Genomic DNA, 27,112 nt, shown 5'->3' with positions numbered 1-27,112 from the left:
GTTTTTATTTCCAAACATCTCATGTGCAATGGCTCATGATTGTGTCTATGATTGTGTTATGAAATAATGTCCAGCCATTTTTTTTTTCCCCACCCGTTATGTGTATCTACAATCAGTCAGTGGGAAGCAGCTGTTTACATTTTGTGTCACAGTGTGTACCGCCCCATTTAACAAAAAAAAAAAGAACCTTTGAATATACAGTTAATCATTATTTGAACTCAAGTTCAAAGTCCTAATTCCTATTATTCATTTAAACATTGGAAGAAGAACAGTAGGACCCAACCAGATGGTAACTAGGTTAAATCAAAACTTTTCGTGCCCTGATGGAGAGTTTTAATCTATAATCCCCGAGGTGGAGTCCATTTTCAGACCAGAGTTGGTGCACTTAATACTGAGATTCCAGCTGTGCCCTCTTAGTTTTTTCATTTAAGAATCAACTTATATTTAATGATCAGGGCCAACAATGACACTTAAAGCGAACAAAATTCAGTGTTTCCTAACAAAAATACATCAAATAAGAAACTCAAAAATCCCTTAATGGATTTAAAGGCCAGTCTAAATCGGCTTCAAACTACTGAGATTGAATGACAATCATGATTTGGACAGTAGCTAAATAAAAGTTAGCTTACCGTATTGCTGCAGGGCCACTTTGAGGCAAAAATTACTTGCAAATTTGGTTGCGATTCCACAACAAAGTATAACTTCAACAATGAAAATTCCTTTGAAGAAAGCCTCACTTTTAACACCAAATTCAGTTTTCCTTTGTTCATGCTCCAAACATCACTGAAATCCATCACTGGGTTTTTGAAGGTGAGTTGAGGCCTAAAACAAACACCTCGACTGAGGTAATAATTAGCAATCACAACAAAATTGACTGGCTGCATGATATTCATGACGGGCAAATAAAGCTTGATCAAAGCGGGCTTCAACTCAAGCGCAACTGTCTGTCTGGGTTTGGTTTGTTATTCCAGAGGGGCCATAATCTCACAGCATCAGTGTGAAGAAATTTGAGTAATAAGCACTGAGTTCAGTAAAATGGCTGAAACGGGGCGAGTGTGAAAACATCCTCAAAGTTCTCGTGTTTCGAATGTATGCAGATGCATTTTTAGCTCTTAGAACGGCAAAACCTCAGAAGTCCAGATGAATCCACTTTCAGATGTGATGCTTTATGTGACTGTGCGTGCAAGTGTAAATGTATGATACAAAGTAATGTGTATATATTGTATGTGAGAGATTTACAAGAAGATCCCATACTCTTTGAAGAAAAGAAAAAAAAAAGCAGAAGTACAGTATTATTTTCTGAGAGATATATTTAGATTCTGTAAGTAATCTACTCAACTGTCAACTGAGTCAAAGACTGATTGAACAATAAACTAACGTGGATGTTACCACTCCTTTTATCTCAGTGATATGTGACAATACTTACTCCACAGTGAAAACCCACTGAAACAGCTGCGTGTAATCACGTTAACCGAACGCGACAGGCTCAAATTTTAATGCCTTGTTGAGATGGAAAAATACTATTCTTAAAGTTTTTCACTTGGCAAAGGCAGGCTCATTGACTAAATTGGTAGGTTTCACTTTTATCTACAACTTGAGGGTACATCAAAGCTCCTCAACCCTCTAATCCCGTTCTCAGGTCAGGGCGGCGGGCGGGGCCTCCAGGTTCTTTCCTCGCTCCGAGCTGCAGTGACACGGTTCCACTCCCTGCTCGCCACACTGCTAACAGCAGATTGTTCACAGCGCGACGGTTTAACCACGCCGCTCAGACTGGGAGGAAAAAAACATTCCAGGCATTCAGGGAATTGTTTTGTCTTCTGTGGGTCTGACAGTCCAATGCTACTGCCATTTTCCAAAATGAAAACAACTTTGTGTAGGCTGCATCTGATAGCAACGCTGCACACTGACGCAGACATGAGCGAGATGATGGCGTGATGGATCTGAGCGTGTAAAACACCTAAAGATGTCGCAATGAGCTGAGTTACAATTAAAGCTCAGGTGCCATAACGCACCTTACACAGTCCAGCCATGTTGTTAATACTACACTGTTTATCTTAAAGAGAGACTATGCAGCAACGCCAACAAATTGCACAATAGTGTAACTTTAAACAACAGCGTAGGAGCCAAAACACAGGCAAACAGAAGAGGTCCAGCAGGAGGAAGGGGGGAAGGCCTTGAATTATATGTACTACATCTGGAATTGATATGATAATGGAGTGAATTGAACTTGGTTGCCATGGTTGCCGTTTCCCCCTCTGAGGACTAGAGTTTCAGGGGGCTTCGACAAACAGCATAAAGAACGCAACCCGTCTGTCGGATCATACACGGCGACGTTAGTGCAGTTAATAACAATAAATGTTTGAGGATCAATTCGCTGAAAAAAAAAAAGGCCTCCATTAATCTGCCCATTGACCCGTTTGTCACAAAAAAGTGACCAACCATATCGAGCTGCCGACCGCTTTCTTATTTCTTTTTTCCATTGAAACAGGCGTACGATGACGTACAAGTCGAGTCGCTGGACGGAGGAGAGGCCCTCAGGAAGGAAAGCTGCAACACTAACTTGACCTACTTGACACAAGTGCAGCTAAGTTGTGGGAGCATTAAGTGCGTAGTATTGTAATGGCTGGGGCAGCAGCGGAGGAGCTGTGGCTGTGTTTTAAAGTTGCGCTGTCGCAGACGATGCGAAAACGGCCTCTTGAATCAACGGCTCCTCCCTTTTTGACGCAGAACTCAACCCTGTTCTGATTCAGTCCCGGCACTCGCATCGCCATGCTTTCATCCACGGCCGTAGGCAACAGTAAAAAGCTCTGAGACACCACATCTAGCGCCAAGCAGTTAGTGAGCAGCTGATGATCACAGTGCAGCATTCAGCAGCGTGCTGAACGCGTCAACACATGCTTTGACCTTCAGTCAACTCAGATTTTCCTTAAGCATCTGGAAATCAAAATCGAACTAATGGATTTGTGTCTGATTCACTTCACCCAAACAAAACAGAAAATTGTAAAATCAATGATCACCATACCCACCATGCCTGACAAGCCTATTTGCTCTCAATTATATGACTAAATTGATATTATCTGTTGAGATCATTTCAGTCTAACAAATTGACGCCTGAGCTAAAAGTCTAAAACTGATCTGCGTCTCAGATGAGATGTTTGCTATTGTTTTCCTGAGGTTACTTGAAGTCAAAGTCAACCAGGAAAAGCTTTTAACTGAACAAGCAGCTGTTGGCGAACAGGTTAACACTGACATAGCACAGTTTTTAATGTGCTACATTAGTCTTAATGTTGTTTTTCTACTTCAGAGGTTCAGCCAGACCAAAAGTATGACGGACAATTTCAGTGGCACACGGAGTGTCGAACAGCGGACCACCTATGTAGGCAGAACATTTGGCTTGTGGTTTGAAATGCTTTATCTGGAGTTCAACCAGATTTCACACACAGCCCGGCGGACCACCATCGTTTTTTCATTAATGTGGGTCAAGTTGGAATGCAAAGAGGGGAACAAGATGAGACAGGTTACAGTTAGTTTAAGAAATCAAACTCACAATGTGATCAAGTGTGTCAGAGAGAAGGAAGCAGTCGATTCAATCCTTTAGCCTGATCATACAAAAGAAATCTGAGAGCAGAAGTTGGGCATTTTGAAAAGTACACATCGACTTGATGCACAGATGATGAAATGGGAAAGTAATAAAAAAGAGCAAGGACACAGGCTCAAAACATTAGAGCTGATTGTTGTTGACTGAATCTGGAACGTACTCCTTGATATGTTCAAGAGCTCCTACCACCACGGACTTTATCTTTGACCCACCGCATCGATTCAGCTCTGGGGACACGAGCGGCCCTGAGGGCAAAATGTTTTAAAAACAATCCACCCTTCCTTCTCTGCTAAATCTAAGTTTTGCTTCTTCTCTTTTTTCTTACAAATTTCCTCTTCAGGAAGGCGAGCAGAGAAATTAAGACAAAGAAAATAAAATAAATCACTCCCAATAAAATCTAGGCATCAGCTAAATATCAAACATGGCCCTGGAAGCAGCGCAGAGGAGCTGGACTGCGCAGGATGTTCCATCCAGAGGTTGTGGTTGTGGCTGTGGCTGTGGGAGATGTTGGATGGAGCCAGAAGCACATCAGACTGGTAAGTGGAGGCAGATGATGGTGTCGTACCCTCCCTCCCATTAGACCTCCCACTTTCTCTCTGCCAGCCACAAGCAGTTAAACCCCGCAACTTCCCATTAATAGCAATGGTAATATTGTCCTGTTTGTTAGATTTCACTGGTGGGGAAGTGCTGCTGCTCCTCTTTTCATGGGTAACCTGGGGAACATGGGGGGATAAAGTTATTATAATGATATGTTTGTACAGTAACGGAAGGACTCCATAGCTATTATAGTAACAAACCGAGACCAATGCTAATGTTGGATTCTCCTTGTCATTCACCGTATAATTCAATTATTTAAGCTTCAGCCTCTTTGGAAGTTTTAGAAGGTAAAACTGAGACACTTAGTCGTATTTTTTAATTTTATAACCTGTCTTCATCACGTCACATCAATTATTTCCCCAATTGAGTCGGAGCCTCACTTGCAACCTTATTCAATGTTGATACCAGTGGGCCACCCAGTGGACTCCGTCTGGGAGTGCATAATCTCTCACAACCCTGAGAAAGTCAGTGTCGTTGGGAAAGGTCTCACGGAGGAAGTGGCTTGAGTCTTTTGTGTAATTTCAAATCACAGAAAACACAAAACCAAGGCCAGTCAAGGTACGACTTCTCTTTTTTGGCCATAAAAGCGAAAGAAAAAGACACAAAACAGAACAAGCAGCAACACAACGCAATTTCCTCAAGTGTTTTATCTCAGCCTTTCCCATCGTTCATGATTTCAGCCACTGTTAGCACCTGCAGAGCTTTCTCTGTGTGTCACTGTTAGGTACACTGTCCAGACGAGGCTCATTGTTTACTTTACCTTGTGCAACCCGACTTAATCGGTCACTTGGACATGTTTTGTCATCTGGAGAAATCCTCGAATCAGTCAGTCATTGTGTCTCTTTGTAGCCTTTTGTGTGCACAGGGAGAGCTGTGATATCCACAGAATCAGCTCACGACTCAAAGCAGCGCTGTCATGTACGGTGTATGTGACTGTAAGATCTCCGGAGTTCAACATCAGTTTTAACCGATCTTGAACAAATGTAATTTTACCAGTTTTCCCTGCTCTGCCTGAGCGCTGCATTTGAGTAATTTGTCTTTCATGGAAATATACACACTCTCCTCAGTCTTAAGCTCTCCCACTGGGTCTGTCTCTGAATCCCAACTTTCCCCTCATCTCTGTCAACTCATGCGAACTGAAGAACTGAGCTTTCAGGTAGCTGGGAGAAAAATCGCCCGCTGCACGACCTCTCAGACTTTCTTCTTCTCTCTCTCTTCATCTCAGCTGCTGAGTTGACTTTCCGACACAAATCTCTTGTTTGTAACGGCGGCGCTGCCAGCTGCCGCACCGACCCTGTCTGCTCCTTCAGACCGCCGCGGCTTCTCATGCTGCAGTTTCCTCTCTGCCAAAATCAGCTTTTCCACCCTGTTACTATCTGCACACAAATCAACAGGAGATGCTGGACTGGAGCTACTTGTGATTTTTTTATGCTTAAATAATAATGTTTCTAACTAGTATGACTATAACCCAAACTATTTTGGTTTCAGCGCGCAGGCCGCAGTGCTTAATGTTTCTGAAACACTCCAACAACAACAGGTTACTCGTTCTGGTTTTCAGAACAAGAAATCCCAACGTGGTCCTTGTTAATCTGGCTACACTCAGCTACACACAGCAGAAGTGTGTATTTCCTTCCTGACCTGTCAGGCCGAGCAGGACTGGATGGAGCCGAGTCACCAGCACCTGGCATGCAGGTTAGCGCAATTACTTAATAATTTAATGGCATGCAATAATAGCACTGCGTACTTTATCTCCTCATGCACTGTAATCTATTTCTCCAGCATCCAGCTTTAGTGCACATAACTCATGACAATCACTTTGGTCTGGCTCTGCAAAATCTTGTCACACTGTAATGTTTGTGTTTTATGTTGGGTTTTTTTTTGGTCAAGGCTTGTTTCTGCCCTGTTCCAGCAACCTGCTGAAGGATGTGCATAATTATATGTGAATGTGCATTAATATGTAATGTCCCGATTTCTTAAACACAAAAAACAGGGTATGGACATGGACCGTGCTGCCTTCCAGACCAGCTCTCTGGCTCTCTCTTGCTGATCACATCACATCTGAAGCCATCAGGCTGATGCACAGCAGCGCTGCCAAAGTAGCTGCGGCCTCATGCCTCCAGGCTGTGATCCAGCCTTGGCCTTGACTCCTCTCTCCCCTGTGGCTGTCCATGGGGGGCTTGACCTTCCCAGCCACAGTCATTTTCTGCCTTTTCGGAGGCAAGCTGAAAATTCGTATTGTGATGGAACATACACCCGCTTTTATGAGGATTAATGAATTCCTTTCAGCTGCTACAGAGGAGTCGATAAAGTCAGTGTTAGCCAAGGTTGCACGTCACATATTCTTAGTACATTAATCGAACAGACTACATCATAAATGCAGTTAATCCATCCAAAGTAACACAACATGAGCGAACACACCGCATCATTTAGGTCTCCAGAATCACAGTTTGGACACAGAGGTAAGAAATGATGCTACATGTTACTCGTTGCCGAGGAGCAAAGGGCCTGTTCTGTTTCCCTCTTATTGAGAGTGAAGGCTCACAGTTTCCTTGGCCTTATCTGAAGGTAATTGTAATATTGAGAATGAACATTACAAATGAGCGATGGGCCACGTCTAATGTTGTATGCAGGAATCAGTAACCAGCAGTAAATATATTGATGGAAAAGCAAAAAAAAAAAAAAAAACGTTCCTGTAGGTTCACCAGGCCCTTAAGACTGAGAACTGGATGACCCAGGTGAGCAAATACTCAAAAAAAAAAAAAAAAAAAAAAAAAACTTGTTTCCACAACAACACAACTTTGTACACTCTGTGTTCGATTTCTGTGTTAAAATCAGCACTGAGCGGGGAAAGGTTGGCCTGGTGAGCACCTGGAGTCAGAAACGAACTGCAAAAAGAAAAAGGAAGGACGCAGCGAACAGGGAATCTGATGAAGCACGCTGACAGACCGTGGCTGAGAGCTCATCTCTTGCCTCCATGTGCCTCCCGCCCTCCTCTCCCCTACAGACAGGGTTGGGCCAAACAGCAGGTGGTGCAGAAGAGAAGCCCGAACATGGGATTTCCAAACCTCTGGCTCTCCGACTTCTCCGACCGGACAGGCATGGAGGAGTAACAAATCCTTCATTTTAAAAAGTAAGTGCTGTTTTCGGTTTCCTGCTCTATGTTGTTTTTTTTTTTTTTTTTACGTCAGCTTTAAATTGTTTCTTAAAACAGGAAAGAGGAGCTTCCAGTGAAATTATGGTCAAGTGTGTTCTGCGTATTTATTCAATCACAGTTAATAAGGGGTCTGTTCATTTTCAGTGTAGATGGAGCATTCCCTCGTGTGTGATGATCCTGCTGCACAATGAGTTGTATATTATGTAATCAACTAGCTCTCCATCCTGATCCAGTACACGTCTGGACTGGCTCATAGTACTTTCCTTTATTTTTCATTAAACTGCCTTACTGAGTTTGAACTAAAAAAAAAAAGAAAAAAAAAAAGATAAACACCGACAGGAACTGCTTCAAAAAGTGCTACAGTCTGTTCCATGGTATTCCTGAATGTGTAGCTCAACCGACATAAAAGTATAAATAACAAAAAGTGCACAGCATGAATATTTTACTGAAAATAATCATATTTTTACTGTTTTTCATACTTCTGGAATTTTATCTGACAATGAAAAATGCTCTTTCTTATTTATCCATTTGCTGATGGACGAGTATCCCTGAAAGAAACGACGGCAGATTTTCTCCTCTTTATATTTTCACTGCCTACATTTTAGTTTATCCTTTCTTTCGGTTCTGTGCCTGTAAGTTGGGCATGTACAGAACTACTGCTGTGAAGATGACGGTTAATAAGAATGCATTAATATTGCAGACGGTTTCCTCTGGTGGAAATAAAACCCCAAGGCTGTGGATGTTTGCTAAAGGTCATGCTTGCCAAACACAACTCTGTCTTTTTCTCTCAAGGGAAAGTCTGGGATGGGATCTTTTGGGGCTCGTAATGGTCAACTGATGAAGGGGACAGTTACCAATTTATTTATTTATTTATTATTTGTTTGCTGGTTACATACATTGAGGCATATTTTGTGAGAGGTTTGATAAATTTGAATGGCAAATATTTTTTTTCATCTTGCCAATTAATAATCAGCAGATCTGAGAGAACCAGTTCAAGTGAGCTCTGACGGGCTGAGGATTTCTAATGACGATTTCAATGCATCTGTTTAAGTCTGAAGCTTGAATGTTAATGTGCTTATGTAGCTGTCTGACATCCATTTAGATCCCTTTAAAATAATTCTATTGACAGACTCATTGTTTTTATGTTTGATCTTGTCATGTTGGCAATAAGTCGAATATGAACCATATCGCTGTTTTTCACACACACATCTCTACGCCTAATTCTAATTCTCCTCTCTGTTCTGTTGGGTTGCTTTTTTGTTTTTCTTCCTCCTCTTCTTCTCTCCTCTGCACAGCTCAGGTGTCACAGCAATAGGGTCTCTGGTCGAGGCTCGTTGAATAAAGATGCACAAGGATTTGGCGAGACAAAGCATCACTCAAACAATCAGATGACTCAAAGGAGGAGAAAGAAAGCCTCTTAATCTCACCCCAGCAGCTTCTACGGCGTGAACAATGTGAGCTGTCAACTTGCAGAGGTCAAAGTTGATTTTAAAAATATGGAGTTGCTTCTTGTTTCTCTGTGGGATCTTTTGGTAGATGAACTTTGATGTCAGCATGGGGTCAAATAAACCCTAAATGTTTTCGCTCCGCACCCCTGACCTCTGTCAGCATGTCAAGTCAAGGCATAAATGATTCACCCTTTAAAGACACATAACTGGGAACTAACATGGTCTAATGATGTAGCAGCTACAGGTGACTTACATGTGGCTTCTGACAGTCCAACCACAGTCAGTATGGAAGTGCAGACAACCTCTTTGGTCTGGATATATGTGAACAGGACAGAACAACTGAACTCTTCACATGAATACAACACCACGGATTTGATAGAAAACTTAGACAAATACCAGTCTTATATAATTGGCCTCTTCCTCTCCTGCCTGTACACCATCCTCCTCTTTCCTATTGGATTTATCGGTAACATCTTAATCCTGGTGGTGAACCTGAACCACAGAGAGAAGATGACCATCCCCGACCTTTACTTTGTTAACCTGGCGGTTGCCGACCTCATCCTGGTTGCGGACTCCCTCATCGAGGTCTTCAATTTGAACGAGAAGTATTACGACTATGCCGTCCTCTGCACCTTCATGTCCCTCTTTCTGCAGGTCAACATGTACAGCAGCATCTTCTTCCTCACGTGGATGAGCTTCGACCGATACGTAGCGTTGGCTAGCTCCATGAGCAGCAGCTCGCTGAGGACTATGCAGCATGCCAAGCTGAGCTGTGGCCTCATCTGGATGGCGTCCATCTTGGCCACCCTCCTCCCCTTCACCATTGTGCAGACGCAGCACAGGGGTGAGGTGCACTTCTGCTTTGCCAACGTTTTTGAGATCCAGTGGCTGGAGGTCACCATTGGCTTTTTGGTGCCCTTCTCCATCATCGGTCTGTGCTACTCTCTGATTGGGCGTATCCTCATGAGGGCCCAGAAGCACCGTGGACTGTGGCCACGGCGGCAGAAAGCTTTGCGCATGATTGTGGTGGTGGTGCTGGTGTTCTTCATCTGCTGGCTCCCTGAGAACGTCTTCATCAGCATCCAGCTGTTGCAGGGCACAGCTGACCCGTCGCAGAGGACTGCTACCACCCTGTGGCACGACTACCCGCTCACGGGCCACATCGTTAACCTGGCGGCCTTCTCCAACAGCTGCCTCAACCCCATTATCTACAGCTTTCTCGGGGAGACCTTCAGGGACAAGCTGCGTGTCTTCATTAAGCAGAAAGCCAGTTGGTCAGTGGTGAACCGCTTCTGCCGCCATGGCCTCGATTTGCGCCTGCCTGTCAGGAGCGAAGTGTCAGAAGTGTGACCGCTGAGAAGAGGGAGAGTTGTTAAAAAAACCAAAAAAGCCAAAAACAAGTCCACAAAATATGCAAAAAAAAAAAAAAATCTTTATATCAAAGTGATATATCACCAAGCGTGAAATATTACCTCATCTTTCTCTCTGTTGTTTAGCCTTCCCTTATAGTTGTACCAGTGTTTCAGTTAACCTGCTCACTTTCTGAACAAAAAAATCCAAAAAGACAAAAAAACAAAAGCACCAACAATGTGCACTCACAGGATGAAAATGACTTGATGTGTGTATCTTTTTAAATAGATATCAATGCACATACAGTTCTTAAAGTTTTTTTCATGGTAATCTGCATGTTGGACTGTTTTCATTTAAACGGATTTAGTGTGTAATTCCTTCAAAAGTTTTTGCTGAATGTCAATGCAGGCAACAGCAAACGTGTGGCTCAGCAGCCTGAATGGACCGATGAATCTCAGAGGAGAACGGCGTTAAGTGTGTAAGACAGACAACAAGACTTTTCACATTGTGTGACCTCTGATATAAATCTTCCAGCAAAGCCAAAACAACATATGGAGAAGAATACTGTGTCACATGTATCTGACTTGGCTAGAAGAGAAGAGTCGTTCAAGATAAAAAGCTGCATGTAGTTGCACAAAAACTAAACGTCTTTATCAAGACACTCAAACATGCCGACAATCCACATCGGCAACGTTGTGACAACACGTGAGAAAATGAATGAAATGTCATGTGACAAAGCAGTGGCACATCTTAACACAATGTAACAGCAATTCAGGACATCACAGTCAAGGAACAAAATAGGACACTCTGTACATGGCAGTCACTTGTTTTTCTGTTCCCCCTCTCTACAACACGTTATCAGCTTCTTTTTGCATTTCCATTGAACTTTTTCTCCTTTGTTGGAAAAAAGGCATCATGTAAACGTAAGATTTATCACACAACGCAAACAAATGTTCACAGGTGTGTTTTATTTTTCAGAAATACAGAAAAAAAGAGTCCGCATTTTCTAGGTATATAATGATAATGAATTCTGACAGCATTGAAATTAGTTTCGTCTGTTTGTGTCTAAGTATTACATGGAATAAATAAAGGGTAATGTAGCTACACCCTTTATTTCTTTCTTGTCGTACTGAACGTTCTGTGTTAATGCGGGAATTGGCGAGTGCTCATGCTCAAAGATGGCTGAGCTATTACATCCCTGTCAGTCCCTGTTAGCAAGATGGAAGCACAAACAGGCAGGTGTTGTTTTGCCAGGAGGGGATGAGACTGGGTAAACACATCATTCAATGATGATGCTGTGAACCTGCTTCAATCGCTTGTTCTTACCAGTCTTAACATATATTACACTCATTGAAAGCAATAGGATGCAAGAAATGCACCTGAGACAAACTGTTTTCCAGCTCAAACATACTTTATGTGCACATTTGTGGCTTGTTTTTTTCTGGTTCAACTAACACAAATAACTAAAATCAAATATTTGACATCAGATTTATCAAAGCCGGTCCTGTAAAGTCTCACCACACTCAGACGATCACGGATTAATGCAATGCAGATTACCTGGTTACACAGGGGTGGAATAAGGATTCTTTTTTATTATATCCCATTAGATGCTCAGATAGTAGATGTTAAATGCAACCTGTCATAAACTTTTACAGCCACTTTGTTGATCCATCAGCACAAACATTATAAACGCTATTTCTGTCATATCACAGTTCGAATTTCTGAATTACAGTAATGTCAACAACAGTGTTTGAAATATAAATTGGGTCAAAGAATATTGACGTCATATTTCTGCAAAACTAAATTGAGCACAGTGTCATGTATCACATGTTCTGTGTAACGGGAGTGATGTTTTGTTTAGTGTGGGTTAAAATACAGGAGGAGAGATGTGTCCCGCCTACAGTGAAGACCGTTCACCACTGTGTAAAATCTGTGTATTGCCAGCCTGTGGTGTGCCTGCACTGTTTGTGCATGAGGCCGCCGGAGATAATGGCGTGACTTGGAAAAACAGGAGTCCAAACCACAAACTGTTATTCCAGCTGTAACAGTCCAGGCAGCCTGGGAAAGCAGAGCTGAGGATTGTGCGAGTGATTGTTTATGAGAGGTCTGCAAAAATGCTAAACTTGTTGTGGTACACGTTACTACGGATTTTTTTTTTTTCTTCCATTACACAATTTTAAGCCCCATAAGAATCAGTTTGAAGTCTCTTTCCCATGCAGAATAGCACCTGGCATGATGTGCTTGTTATAGTTTTACCTTCTGTCAGCCTTGACAGGTTTCTACACAGATTAGAGCCGTGATTTGATATTGAAGTCTAAAATCACCTGCCAACAGAATGAGTTTCTGACAGAAGCAATGCAGAGCACACAGACAAAAAGAAAGATGAGTAACAGCCCAACGAGAGCTGTCATATTCACTGAAACACACAGCACCAGGACACCAGAGCCGAGCTCAGGATCATCTTTACATCACACAGACACACACATACAAACACACATGAGAGGAGATGCTGTGAGAAGAGCTTGACAGTGGACTGTGTGTACAGCTGAGAGTACTGAGTAAGGTTAAAGGTTTGTGGGGGCTGACGTCACAGAAAGAAGAGAGGGTGTGACTTTTTCCCTTGCTTACATCCACAATATTTCCTTTAGCTAATGCTGCATTAGATAACATCTATGTCTGCACTAACAACATATCGATATAGATATAGTTATATGTTTTCTGTGTGATGTGTTATTCCTAAAGAATATGATGGTAATGTAATCTAGGAACGAATCCTGGGGCATATTTTCTACATTATCCCTGCAGCCATGCTCAAGTACAAAAAGAGTTAACAGGTGCAAAACAGTAGTTCAAAATAATTTTTCAGCAGAGTCAGACAGTCAAGGATGTCCAAGTCTGCTAAAAATAACATGCAAGTTTGTGAATTTATGAGAACTTAAGATGCTCTAATGCACAGAAAGTGAATTCACCCTGAAAGGTTTTCTTATGTAAGAAAGGTGCACTGGATATTGGGGGTGGAGCACATCAAAGTAATTACAACTGGATAGACAGGGACTTATGCATAATTACAAGTCAGTACATTCGGTTGACCTCAGCAGCTGAATAATGAATTCAACGTATAATTACATTTGTAAATTAAAATCCCTTACAGGAAAATAATGCAGATTAGTATTCTACATTAAGACGGAAAGAAAAAGGGGACTGGCGTTTAGTTGGCTTCAGTAGTGACCAGGCAATGTTTTAGCCGAAGATAAAAAAAAAAACAAACAAACTTGGACCTCCAATGTAACATTAGCAAATATTATCAATGTCCAAAAGTTCAAATTTAATTTCAAAAATAAGAAGAATTTGACAGATTCATGTAAAATGTGACCGGTTTACACCAAAACCCCACTTGAATATTATTCATTGAATTATTATCAACACAAAACAGAAAGAAATTCATAAAAAAAAAACTTAAGAAATTCTAACTTCAGCTGTAAAAATTGCATGTTTGAATAAAAATATATATTTTATGCAGTTTATATATTTGGAAAGTGAAATATCTATGAATTGTTATCAAATGTTTATTTTCCTGAAATAAAAAAAAAAAAAGAGAGGCTTCAGCTCAGCAGCGCCCCCTGCTGGGCTCAGCGGGAGAGAGCGCGCGCGCGCGCGCACGGGGGGTGGTGGTGGTGGGGAGAACGTGCACGCAGCTCGAGCAACAGATCCGAGCGCATGCGCAGTTCATTGTTTTGACTGAAAATGCCGTCGGTTTCGAAAACGGCGGCCAATGCGTCTCCTCAAACCGAGAAACCGACCCACTATACGTGAGTAAACCCGCTGCGGAGGAACGACGAAGGGGGGAAAAAAAAATTTAATAAAAATCATCTCCCCGTCGCCCTAAAGTCTCACTTGCACGTCGCATCCGTGCGCGTTTTTGTGTTTTGTTTTTTTGAGGGTGGGGGGGGGGTGGGGGGAGGTGGTTTTGCATTTTCTCGCATTCCTCAACTCCGTTAGAAACATGGTGCTTTTCCTGGCTTTGTGGCTGCCTGACGTTACCGAGCGAGACGGCGACCGCACGCTAACCGACACCAGCGCCTCGTTAACGTGGCCCGGAAAACGGACGTCTCAAATCGGCTAACCGACCGACCGATCGATCGATCGATCGGCGGCCGGAGCCGCTTAGGACAGTTTGACGGGACTTGGTGAGCTGTCCGGGGTCGGGCCCCCTCCGACGTTAAAGCCGTGAGCTCGGTTCGGCTAAACGGTTAGCCAGGAACTCGCTAACCAGCCTGCTTGTAAATAGCTCGGCCTTATTTTGAGTTCCCCCTTCTCGCTACGCACATTTATAGGCGTACGCTCGCGGACGTTCGAGCGGCGCTACGTCAGAAAACGCGCGTAGTTTTCTCTCTGAATAGCGAGTTAACGTCGGTGACCCAAAAAATAAAAAATAAATTAAAATACAGAGAAGCGAAATAACGCGGCGTTGAAGTTTGCTTGCTTTCATTTGGCTCTTTGCAGTCACGCTAAAAGCCGGATTTTAACCAGGTATTGTGCTTTCTCTCTCTCTCTCTCTCAGGTACTTGAAGGAGTTCAGGACAGAGCAGTGCCCCTTGTTCCTCCAGCACAAGTGTACGCAGCACAGACCCTTTACGTGCTTTCACTGGCATTTTCTCAACCAGCGGAGAAGGAGACCCATCCGGAGGAGAGACGGGACTTTCAACTACAGCCCGGACGTCTACTGCACCAAATACGACGAGACAACAGGAATCTGCCCCGATGGAGACGAGTGAGTCCCTGTTTCTGTCATCCACCGCCGTGGACTGATGCCCTGCAGACAAATCTGGCAAACTCTTGATTGCATCTCAATCGGAGTGTTTATGTCTTCCTCTGTCTGCAAGTGCAATAGCTTTGGCCACCTCTTTGGTCTGATTTTGGAGGAATTGTGTGGGTTTACCTCCGGTGTGTGCGTGTTTGCGTTGGACTTAGCAGCTTCATAAAGTGAAACCTCTATGAAGTAGCTGAAACACCTTATCATTGTCTTGTTGTGTACACACCAGGGGCGTGTACTGTGCGGTGCAAATGTTTTATTTTCTTTGTGCATTTAAATGAATAAACGAGGAAAAGTTTGTTTAACGTGGTGTGTGTGGCTGCAGCTGAAAATGAACGTTAATGTTGACAAATCTGCATATTGATTTCTTTCTAATTGCCTAGTGAAATACTAAAAATGCCAGTTTTAATTTCCAGCAGCCCAATCTAACGGTTTGACAGTTTCTTGGTCCAAACAAATAATATATTTTTTTTTTCACACTCAATATTCCAATAAATGTGAGCCCAAACGAGGCATATTTGTTTAAATAACTATTTTGATCAGATTGTTAAAATAGCTAGTTTATTGTGTGTCTACCAACAAATGATACCAACTTAATATGTGCACACTAACTCAATAGGTTATCAGAGCCAATACTTTGATGGCAATGTTTATTCAAACTTAACCACCGACCAATCGTTTTCTCAGTCAAAGAGTCTGAGTACTGTCAAAATAAGCTTTAGAGTTATGTGCTTTTTTTTTTTTTTTTTTGCACAAATGAGGATTTAGAATTCACTTATCTGCACAGGAAAAGTTGATATGTGTCCCTGTTTTAAGTGTGATTAATGGCAGCATGTTGCATTCTGCACAGTAGCGTTTGCAACATTTGTGACTAGACGTGTCACTCAGGTGGCACCCATTTTTCTTGAAGCCAGCATCAGGTAGTTCATGGTTGGATCTGCTCTGCTAAACAATGCTACTGACATTTTCTGCTAACGGCAACATGTGATTTGACGTGTTTGCATCCTTCGCCTCATATTTCCAAAAAAATTTCGGTTCTCTATATCAGATACTTTTGTTTGTGTTTTCGTGGGAGGCTTGTGGCTTTCGGACAGTCAGCCATTTTCATAAGTATTGATTAACTGTCTGGTGGCATTGAAACTAGATATGTGAGTTCTCCAAAGTGCTGGTGACGGCATTCTCCTTTAATCTGCATCACGCAGTGTACTAAGACAGCAAAACTCTTGATGTGATGTGGAATTAAAAATGATAAAGCATTTAATGGAGCTCCAGATAGAAATAAAAATTATTGAACTGATGGAAAATGAACAGCTGCAGTCCTTACAATGCCTCTGCTGCTAATGGAAGCTATTTCTGTATGACCTTATGTGTTGCTATAGCAACTGTTGCCTCTCAAGAAAGGAAAATTTGCTTAATTCAAAAGGCTTATTGGGCATACATTTCTTGAGGCATTGCTGGTGTGTCAGCTCTGCATTTGCAGTAGACTATTATTGAAACCAAGTTTGAAGAATGTGTGCAAGTAAGAATGATGTTAATTAAAAACTGAAGTAAATATTCACATTTTGAACTTGAAACTCCCTGATTGCGTCTGCAGATATTTTAATCTGAGGCAAGCTCATCATTTTAATTGAATGTCAAATTATATTATTTAGCTATATGTCATTTAAAATAAATGCTCTCTCCTTGTTTCCACAGCTGTCCTTATTTACACCGCACCACTGGTGACACAGAGCGCAAGTACCATCTACGCTATTACAAGACAGGCACTTGTATCCATGAGACGGATGCTCGAGGACATTGTGTGAAGAATGGTCTCCACTGTGCATTTGCTCATGGGCCACATGATCTTCGACCTCCAGTCTATGATATCAGGTGACATTCAAAACAAATAGCTGCCTCTCTTTTCTCTGCCAAACTTTTCACTCTCAAGCATCACAATGGAGCCAACCAATCAGCTCGTTTTGACATAAAGTAAACAGAAACCTGCATTATGAGGATTTGATGGATTGCTAAACTCACAGTTTGGTTTGCTCCCCTGATTTTAAGGCTTGGCTCCATCCATTTTGAAAAATATGTACATAAATATCCATGTTTGACTTCCCCTGGCCAAGGTTACCTTATAGCAAATAATACCAAGAAAAACATATGACCTCAGCAAAATCTTTCTTTGTATTTGGATAAAATTTCATTATGTATAGTATGAGTCACAGCATGTCATGTTTGTCATTATGAACCTGCACTTTGTATTTGTTAGTTTAGATTCAACAAATAATTGATGAAAAGTTCCATTTCAACTATAAAATTTGCCTGAGTTTGTTAAAGTTAGAGAGGCAAGAGACACCAATCTCCAGAAACTATACTTGTTGTTTCTGTTAAGAAGGTTTAAAGGGGGAAAGAAACAACCTTTCCTCTGTGCTTTTAAGGAACAAGGGAAAAAATTTAATTAATTAATAATGTTTTGTTTTGTTTTTTTTTTTTACATAGAGAGATCCAAGCTCAAGAGGCCCTTCAAAATGGACAGCTGGGATCAGGAGAAGGTATTCCTGATTTGCAGCCTGGTGTATTAGCCAGCCAAGCAATGATTGAGAAAACTCTGACAGAAGATCCGCGGTGGCAAGGTGAGAAGCTGCTTATTAAATCAGTCACAATCAAACCACAAATCGATCTTAAGTAGAGGAGTGGCAGCAGACTCTTATTTTTCCACATCATCAATGGAAAAAAATGGTGTTCATTCTTTCTACACTCTGCTTTTTTGTTTTTTGCAGATACCAATTTCGTTTTAGCCAATTATAAAACGGATCAGTGTACTAAGCCCCCAAGACTATGCAGACAGGGCTACGCTTGCCCTCACTACCACAACAGTAGAGATCGAAGACGAAATCCACGAAAATTCAAATACAGGTAAGATGTTACAGTTACAGAAACAGAAAGTGTTCAGTCGTGTTTCTGCAGCATATTAACAGTTTTCATCCTGTGTGTACTGCTGCAGGTCCACTCCTTGCCCAAATGTGAAGCATGGGGATGAATGGGGCGAGCCCTCAAAGTGTGACAGTGGAGACAGTTGCCAATATTGTCACTCTCGCACTGAGCAACAGTTTCACCCGGAGGTAAGGGAGAATTTTCTAATTTGATGTAGTGAGTTTTTATAAGAGCAGATATCTTCATTTCATATCAGTTAATTTAATTTTTTCTGTCTCCAAGATCTACAAATCTACGAAATGCAATGACATGCGACAGACTGGATACTGCCCCAGGGGGCCATTTTGTGCATTTGCTCATGTAGAAAGTGAGTAAAAGTTTGTCAACACAAACTGCTGTATATCATCCAACCAACTGTTGAAAATGGTTTCTGAATTGCTTGATAGAGTCTTAAGCTACAAAATGATTTTCTTCTCGCTGATTTCCCGGCAGTTTATGAGAAACATTGATGCGATTCCATGTTGGCAGCTGGTGATTTGATTTCTTCGAATCTAAGCGCATTTTTGATGTCCATCCTTTTAAAAACTCTCCTAGGAATTCCCTCCACAGAGGAGACCATGAGTTCATTGCTAACAGCGATACAGTCGAGCTCACAGTCCCAGCTGGGCTCCCAACAGTATTCAGAGTGTCCAGTCAGCGAGTGGAACAGTGGAGGAAACTCCACCACCAGCGCAACCAGTAGCAACGGACAAGTTGGAAGTGTATGTTTTCATTGTTGTTCCAGCAGTCCTTCAGCAGCAGGTTTAGCAGTCAATTTGATGAGGGTGCTTCACACATTTGATCCAATTTCAGGAAAATAGCTGCATTTACAAATATCAATGTCAGACGAACCAGCCTTCACTTGGTGTTTATCATCATTTTTCTGTTGGCATATTTTTCATACATTGATATATATTTTTATGGATATTGTGAGCATTTTCTTTTGCCATTTACATTTCATGACCACATAACTGTTTTCAGAAGGAAAGAGACAATTTCTCATCCAAAGCTTTATTTCAATGTTATCAGTAAAAAACTGTGAATCATTTACTGCTACCTTTTCAGTCTAAAAAAAATTTTTTTAGACTCATGTCAGTCTCATCACCTCCATAGGCCAGAACAATGCTTTCATTTATTTAATGTTTTGATATCATTTTATTAAGATTATGTGCGCTTCTCTTTCTCAGGTTTCATGTTCTAATAGCTCAACTGTAACGCCAAGCTCAGGAAGCGACACTTTGTTATCCCCAGTGGGATCCATCAGCAGGCCCAAATCCTTAACTAATAGTAGTTTATGTTCAGAGTCCACCACATCCAGTGTCTCATCTCTGACGTCTAACTATCCTAAAGCTCCGGGCTTTGAACGTGAGGATCAGGTACACAGACTGCTCTCTTCAGCTTTAGGAAGAATACAACTCACTTCCAACTGTAGGGCACTGACGCTTCACTATTGTATCATTGTCATTAACAAGTCACTGTGGTGTTGTTGGGTTTTTTTTCCCCCTCATTCATTTACATTTTCTCATTTTTAATTGCATCACTTTGAGCCATTTTTCCATGTATCGCATTGCATAGTTTTAGTTCAGATTTTGTATTTTGTTGCATTATTACACTTTAATTTTAATCGAAACGGTTGATGACAGTGGTGGTGAAAGAATTGACCTGATTACAGTTGATTCCATAGGCATTGCCTCGTGGATGTAGAAATCAATTTAGATTAATATTATATTTTTAGAAGATGCCACCTACTCACATTAAATGTTATGGTTTTTATTCACTTGTAATCAAAGGGAACATATTGAATATTAGAGCTTCAAACGTCAAGGCATGTGATCAGTTTGCACAACTCTGACTCTGAAGTAGATGTAATTCAGCACAGTTTTCACACAAAAGCGTCACAATAACAGGGAACACAAAATAGGTACGATTCAACTCCGGTCCTTTCCTCAGCTCACAGTTACTTATTTCTGGGAAAGTAAATAATGTTTAAGGGCGAAGAGTTTGTGTTAAAGTCAGCTCTTTTATTAGTTTTTGGGTTTCCTTGTTTCTTGTAAAATATGTTTTAATTGATAATAAGTGTATGGATGAAAACTTTAGATTAACGTGACTGAAATGTGCTGTTCTGATTTGATCACTTAGATCAAGAACAAGGGGCAGGTGGATCAAAAACTGATGGACCAAGAAAAACAGGTTTGTGCTTTGAATGGGGGGTCTTGGTGGCAATGGCGTGATGCAGTATGATCAGTCGAGTGTTTAATTAGTTAGAAAAACCTTAACTTCTGTAGTTTTGTTGTATGTGCACAATGACAATAAAAAAAAAAGCTTTTAATGACACACTTCCTGTTCTCTGCTTTTAGGCACAAAATACTGTATTCTCCGCGGTGAACCCTCTGGCATCAAGCTTTACCTCTAGTATAACATCCAGCTTGGCCTCCAGTATTGGCTCAGATAGTTCTTCACCCACCACCTTATCAACAATGAATGCAAAAGCCACTCCTTTCTATCCCGGGAGCAACACGGTGGAGTCTGTCATAGGTAAGTTAACCGATGGCGAAACTGGCCGAGCTCGCTGTTAGCACTCGTAAGTTTTCAAATGTCAGTCAGTTGTGCTGCGCTCTCCTCCAGGATCTGCTTTGGACATCAACTTCAGTGACATTAATGTTGCATCTCTTGAGAAGGAGCTAGAGGAGCAGGACAACAGTGTTGGGTTGGCGAGTAAGTACTCTGAACGGTTCAGCATGAACAGTCTCATCAGTATGTGCTTGCTAAGCAACAGCAGCGTTTGTCCCTGCAGGTCAAAGGGTGCTGGGTGGATCTGCTCCTGTTAACATTCCTGGCTCCCTGGCCAGATCATCCTCCTTTAATTCCTCATCATCGCTGTCCACCTCCCCTCTGAGCTCCCTCTCTCAGTCCCTTTCGCAGTCCCTCCTGTCTGGTGCGGTATCGCAGCAAAACCAACCTTCAAATATGTTAGCCAAGCAAGAGCATGGCCTCCTGGGAACACCCACCTCCTCCTCCCAGAACTCTTTGGGTAAGCTGATAACATCAGTTGCCTTGATCCAAGTGAAATAGAAAGCATGCAACTTCAGATTTGGATCTCTGGTTCTTATGTGTCAATAAAAATACCTTCAGAGTCCTCCAGACTGGCTACACCACTGCTCCGCTCCCTAGTATGCACTTTTTAGTGCATTCATGTTTTCAGCTGCTCTCTTTGTTGGTTTCATGGGAAGTTATCATGGTTTGTTATTTTCTGACATAGAATGTTGATACTAAATGTGGCCAAAGTGTCAGATAGCGAGGTAAATGTGTGCAAAAGTAATCTGTGTAATCTGTCTTATAATAGATTTCTGTATTTCATCACTGACTCCAATCACGTCTCCCCGGTGAACACGACTCGAGCAGCTTCATAGACATGTAATGGACCAAAGCACAGAAATAACAGGCAGTGCAGGTTAACTACGCAGTTGCTTGGCAACATTTAGCTTGCGATGTCAGCTGTTGTATTCTTTGACAGCAGGCATTTTCCACTGCAGTCAGCATTTTAGTTTATCTCCCACACATACAGAAAAACTTTATTTATCCCTGAAAGCCAATTCAGTTACTATAATTTAATTAACAGTGGCATATATTAATACATACAAATTGTAAATCCATTGTTAAGTGACACAAAAAGCTGGTAATGGGTGGAATATTCTCCAAATGCCTTTCTTTAATACCCAAATGATTTTAATTACTTTGTTAGAAAGTTCACATTGATAGCTGAGCATTTCAACTATCAAAAGGCTGGAAATTAAAATGCTACACGGAGTCAAAGGTAAAAATTCACTTCTCGACAATCACTCACAGGCTTGAATGGAGGAGCCAGCAGCATTTGGGATTTTGTAAGCGGCAGCTTTTCTCCAAGTCCATCTCCAGTCTTCAGCAGCCTAACCTCTACAACCAGCAGCACTGATCTGGCCCGCCTTTTTAGAGAGCTGGACGAGGCCAAGAGGAAGATCAAACAATGGGAGGAGGCCTGGCATCAGGTCAAACAAGTCAGTGCCATCAATGAATACCTCATTGCCATCTATACCCAAGTGTATCAGAATAATTTCTCCCCCACTAAGCACAGATCAAACTTTTTGTTCCAGGCGTGTGAAGCGTGCCAGAAAGACGCCCATGAAGCGAAGGAACAAGCAAAAACAGCCGAGGCGGAGCGGCAGCTGGCAGAACAGAAATGGGAGGAAACAGAGCGCAAGCTGAAGGAGCTCCAAGGGGACTTTGATGTGCTTTGTCGCACCCCTGGAACACCTCTTCTGCGTAGCTACGGCGAGTTGGATCAGCTCCCCCTGTCAAAGCTTCATTCCATCCAGAGTCAGCTGCGTAATGACCTAGACCTTATAGACGGGGTAAGAAAGACGAGCGCACACACAGCATTTTATTCGTAGCATCTGCATAGGTTAAATTAAAACAAACAAAAAAAAAGGTTTAACAGACTTTCATTCAAATCTGAGTTTTGTCATCAAGCATGCTCATTTGAAAAGTCTGCATGAACTGTTATTTTCTTAAGTTGCGGCTGATATTCGCTCTCTTCTTCCCCAACAGGTAATATATCAGCTTCAGTCAAAGAAATGTATAGTTTGCCAAAAGCATGATCGTTGCATTGTTCTGCAGCCTTGCCAACATTATGTACTATGTGAGAACTGTGCACCTAGTAAAACAGAATGTCCCTACTGTAGAACAAAAATAATGAAGTGGTGATGTAAGAATTACTCACGGTACTATTTAAGGAACTAGTCCTTTGAAAAACTACTAATAGATATAAAATTTTCTAAATAGCAATGTCTGTTTCATACAGTGATTGAATTCATATTTAGAACAAAATGATGTTTGACTGATGGAACAAGTAGTATTACAGAACAGGTGATGTACAGGGAATTCAATCATGGCTTTTGCTCATTTTATGTCGACATGTTTGCCATCAACCAGATAGACGCCCTCACTCTCTCTTGTCCTCTCTCAGTTTCTCACTTTTGTGCTTCTGCCTAACAAAATGCAAATATGCATTACTAACTTCACAAATTGCTCTTTCAGTAAATTCAAAATGAATGATAAATGAAATGCAAAGGGGCTCAATATGGGAAGAGTGAGTGTGATTTTGTATTTCTTAGCTGTTTAAGGGTTGGGAGTGCTGCACTTAGTATTAGTGCAGGTAAATCTCTAATATCCTGAGGTGGCATCTTCTGAAGGTAATTATTTAATTACTAAATTCTGCCAAGAGCAAATGTGAAGCTAATCCAGCCCCAGCTTTCCAGTGGAAATAGTCCTTAACTGAAAATGGGTGCATCACACTTTTAGAGTAAGTTTCAGAAAGACCTCTTCTATTAGACGCTTACTTAAAGTCTTCTGAGGGAAAAGTTGATCCGTATGAAAAGGAGCTTCTCTGTACCAGCACAGTCCATGAATCAATAAATTAAAAGTTTTTTCTTAAACCGGTCAATAACAAAGCCGTTGCTGGAGGATCACCACAATCTCAAATGCAAAGAGCTTGCTGCGAGTACAAACTAGTCTGGTGATGTCAAACATAAAATGGGCAAAACTCATTTTTATATAACTAAAGAGGAATATTTTTGTTAATCTGAAATCCTCAGAAAAAGGGTGTACTCACATCATTTCACAGAACACGGAGTTTCCAAATATGATCTTCGTCGTTGAGAAAGTATCAGAAAGCACTACAATGTAAAGAAGCTCCTTGTTCTCGCAAATGAACACACGTATTTTTGCATTCAATGCAACAGAACATAATTAAAGGAAGAATAATCATCTTTGGCCGGAGTGTTAAAACAGTTCAGATTTAACATGCAGATTCACACCTGATAAGTTCTCATATAAATCAGCAGCAGTTAATCAGAAACACATGAATGCTGTAGTTGAGTATGATTCCTCTTTAAGTAAAGCCACAACTTTTAATTAACCCCAAATTTTCAGTAACATTTAATATAACCAGTCAAGCATTATTTTGACCAACTTTCTGAAGAAGTTTGATTTCTTATTAAAGCACTTTGTTGACCTGGGACTTTATTAAAGGGTATATAGAATTTTGCTTTAAGCTGCTTTGTAGGTATTCCTTTGTGTCTTTTTTGTTTTGTTTTGTTTTTGTTTTCTTTTTTAGATTTATACTTTTTTTCTATATAAGCTAATGTCTGAAGCGTTTGTGTGTACTGTGAAACATAATTTCAATATTTCATGTTTCCTATTGTTAAATCATGGCATGGTTCAGCATATTATTAAGATTTCATAGAAAAGTACGTAATAGTTTCTACTTTCATAGTTAGATTTATAAAATTTCAATCAAATAAGTGCAAATTTAAGATGCATTTTAGGCATAACCAGCAGCTGTAATATCAGTAAGGCACATGCTACATGTTAAGGCTGTTCAATCAGTTAGTTTTGTTTTGTAGAGATTTATATAGCCTAGCCATTAGAGGAGCATGTATTGTATTTGCTAAAAGCCTGAAATGGTGATTTTTGTAGGAATCTAGCCTCTTGACCTTGTCTAGAACATATCGGCCTCTAACTCTAAAGTGCCTTGCCTTAGTTGAAAAGGATATGTATAGAACTGTCAGAGCAAAAACAAGTAGTTGAAGCTTGTGCACAGGTTTCTACAAAATGTGTCTTGTTTAACTTTGCAGAAGCATTGACATGTGTATGACTATGTGTGTGTATATATAAATATATGCCAGTGTACTTGGCCAATCCCATTTAAGTATTTCTTTGGAAGATAATTTAAAAAAGAAAAAAAAAAATAACAATAATAAGCAAGCATTGTCAGTTCCTGTGTCCTGACTTCAACTTTAGAAATCAACCTCCCATCTGAACCCTAAACTAACAACCCCACCCACTGTTTAGTCATGGTGCTCTTTTGGTGCCGCTTCAGTCTTTGAAATTAAGTTTTGCAATTTAACATTTGGGAGTATGCAAACATAGAACATACAAATTTGTATAGGAACACATAAAAATGCTTTTTAAACAGTTCAGTAACTTTCATTTAGTCTTATTGTAATAACTCTGCAGCGAATGAAGAACTGTAGTTAACTTGTAAGTTGGATTTTTGCAAAGGATTTGTGCTTAGGTTCCTCTAATTGAAATGACCTTCTACTGTGTTTGAAAAAAATCTTTTTATTCTTGCTTTAAATTTCAATAGAGAATCATGTATCTCCAGGTACACTTTTTGCTACTTACAAATATGGGAAAATAAATTGTTTACATTCACATAAATGTCGATTAAGCAACTCAGAGGAAAAATATCTAGAAAGGTTATGGTATTTTAGCATTTTCATGACTATATTTCAGCATAAAAGGCAGGCTAAATACTTCTGGTATTGCATGTTATGCGATATATTAACCAGCTACAAAAAAAGGAAAATATATATATTGAAAAAAAAAAAAAAAGTTCGCACTGTGTCACACTGCCAGAATATTTGTATTGACTTATTTTAGGTGTAGTAAAGGCTTAATAACTTCTGCAAGCTTCGCTGCTACTGGAAAAAGGTATTAATGTAGTTCCTTGTTATACATTTAGATGTTTGAATGTTGTGCATCCACAGGTCAGATTTCAGAACCTATGACATAATCTGTCTTCAGCTTTTAACTTGACTAAACTTTATTTGATTGAATTTTTCACTTGTAAATCCATTAGAGTCAAAAGTTTCAGTGCTTTTAGAAATCTGGTAGAATGATGTCATAGACCTCCACAGCTGGAGGACCCCCCCTCTCTCCAGTAATTGATTGAAGGTAAATGTATTAGCTTTGGATTTCACCCCCCCACCCCCACCCCTCCATACACTGGACAGCAGTGTACGGTGCAGCTAATTTCACAGGGTGTTTCCGATTTGTTTGTTACGCCTGTGAAGCCAGCTAAATTAATGATGTCTAGTGTGAAAATTTAAAAAAATCAACCAAAGTGGTGTTCTAGTAGCTCTCCAAATACGTATCCTAAAGAGAAAATGTACCTTTGAACAGAATTCAAATAAACGCACAGATGTTGGAAAGCCCGGCCTGTAGCTGTGAACAGGCCGCCTGGTGTCAGCAGTTAGGAATGGCAGCTAGGTTGCGTAGTTGAGACAGACCAAGTCCAGTATCACAGGTGGCCCGAATTCTGTTTTCTGGATGGATTTTTTTGCTTTATCATTTCATTCAGTAGGACATATATCGTTTTGGTGGGTAAACAACAGGACTATGCCAATGGCTTTTGCTTACAATAGTAATGGACTTGAGCCCATTTTTGCAGTTTTACCAAAGACCTGTACTGTTGTCATTTCTTTTCTACGACATTTCATCATTACTTTTATTCTAAGTCAGAAACCTAAATTGATTTTCAAAGTTAATCACCTAGTACCTTAAATAGATAACATTCATTAACGATAATTAATGCATCTTTTTTCTAACTAAAGTTCGCTATCGTGAGTTGATACACAGATGATCAAAAATGCATGGATCAGACCCTCACAAAATGTGTATTTGTATATTTGATTTCGTGTTAGGTATACATTGACGTTTATGGCAGATTTGTGCAATACTGGCTAGCACATGCTGACCTTAAGCGAGGATTCAGTGTCAGTTTAATTGTCGTCTACAGTGAAGGAATGTCAAAGGTGATTGACATTTGTGCTTCTGAAGTGGCCATATAGACTTCATTATAGTACTGTTCTGAAGTAAATTTTTTTTTTTTTTTTTTTGGCTAAAGTAGATAATCTCAATCACTTTGGAAAATTTGATGGTTATGCATTATATGCTGTTATGATAGGCCTGTCTGTAAGGTGCTTTCTTTTTACCTGACTTTTTGTTTTTCATTTCTGAAAGCCGTGGTCCAAATTATTATTATTAATTATTATTATTATTATTATTATTATTTTATTTTTTTTACAGGGAGGAGGATGATGATGATTGTGAGTAGCATCAATGGCAGATACAGACGTTACTGAAACTCGGTTGTTATGATGGTGAATTATTGTTAGCTCTTGATTTCTCTCTAGTGGTCTACTTACACTAATTCAAGTCTTCTGAAAAGAAATGAAACAAACGTTCACATGGAAAGCACAGCATAGATTTCTTTACATTTTTCAGATTTCTTCAATTGATGTCTGACGGACCAATTGCATTTTGAAGTACATCTGTGCCTTTTAATAGTTACGTCATGTTGATTGGTATCAAGA

The 27,112-nt window shown here is 40.6% G+C and overlaps 2 protein-coding genes across 4 annotated transcripts; both read left to right on the top strand.

Moving 5' to 3' along the window:
* The first annotated feature begins 9,067 nt into the window (after nucleotides 1-9,067).
* Nucleotides 9,068-10,147, top strand: gper1 (G protein-coupled estrogen receptor 1). The gene has a single exon (XM_029507835.1). It carries the CDS (start codon nucleotides 9,083-9,085, stop codon nucleotides 10,145-10,147), a length of 1,065 nt encoding a protein of 354 aa, XP_029363695.1. The 5' UTR covers nucleotides 9,068-9,082.
* A 3,719-nt stretch (nucleotides 10,148-13,866) lies between these two features.
* Nucleotides 13,867-25,397, top strand: unkl (unk like zinc finger). Of its 3 annotated transcripts, none has more exons than XM_029507828.1 (16): nucleotides 13,867-13,956; nucleotides 14,709-14,918; nucleotides 16,656-16,832; nucleotides 17,445-17,578; nucleotides 17,726-17,861; nucleotides 17,950-18,067; nucleotides 18,162-18,246; nucleotides 18,474-18,640; nucleotides 19,106-19,294; nucleotides 20,058-20,108; nucleotides 20,276-20,453; nucleotides 20,544-20,633; nucleotides 20,713-20,949; nucleotides 21,765-21,952; nucleotides 22,049-22,306; nucleotides 22,503-25,397. In XM_029507828.1, exons 1-16 carry the CDS (start codon nucleotides 13,892-13,894, stop codon nucleotides 22,656-22,658), a joined length of 2,439 nt encoding a protein of 812 aa, XP_029363688.1. In that variant the 5' UTR covers nucleotides 13,867-13,891; the 3' UTR covers nucleotides 22,659-25,397. The 3 variants fall into 3 exon arrangements, with proteins under 3 accessions (XP_029363688.1, XP_029363687.1, XP_029363689.1); XM_029507827.1 differs by having other exon boundaries at nucleotides 20,523-20,633; XM_029507829.1 differs by lacking the exon at nucleotides 19,106-19,294.
* Nucleotides 25,398-27,112: the final 1,715 nt, after the last annotated feature.

This window comes from Echeneis naucrates, chromosome 8 (assembly GCF_900963305.1).
Source record: "Echeneis naucrates chromosome 8, fEcheNa1.1, whole genome shotgun sequence".
NCBI classification, from domain to species: Eukaryota; Metazoa; Chordata; class Actinopteri; order Carangiformes; family Echeneidae; genus Echeneis; species Echeneis naucrates.
The sequence above is the reverse complement of the archived record's forward strand: the minus strand, read 5'-3'. Positions and strand labels throughout refer to the sequence as shown.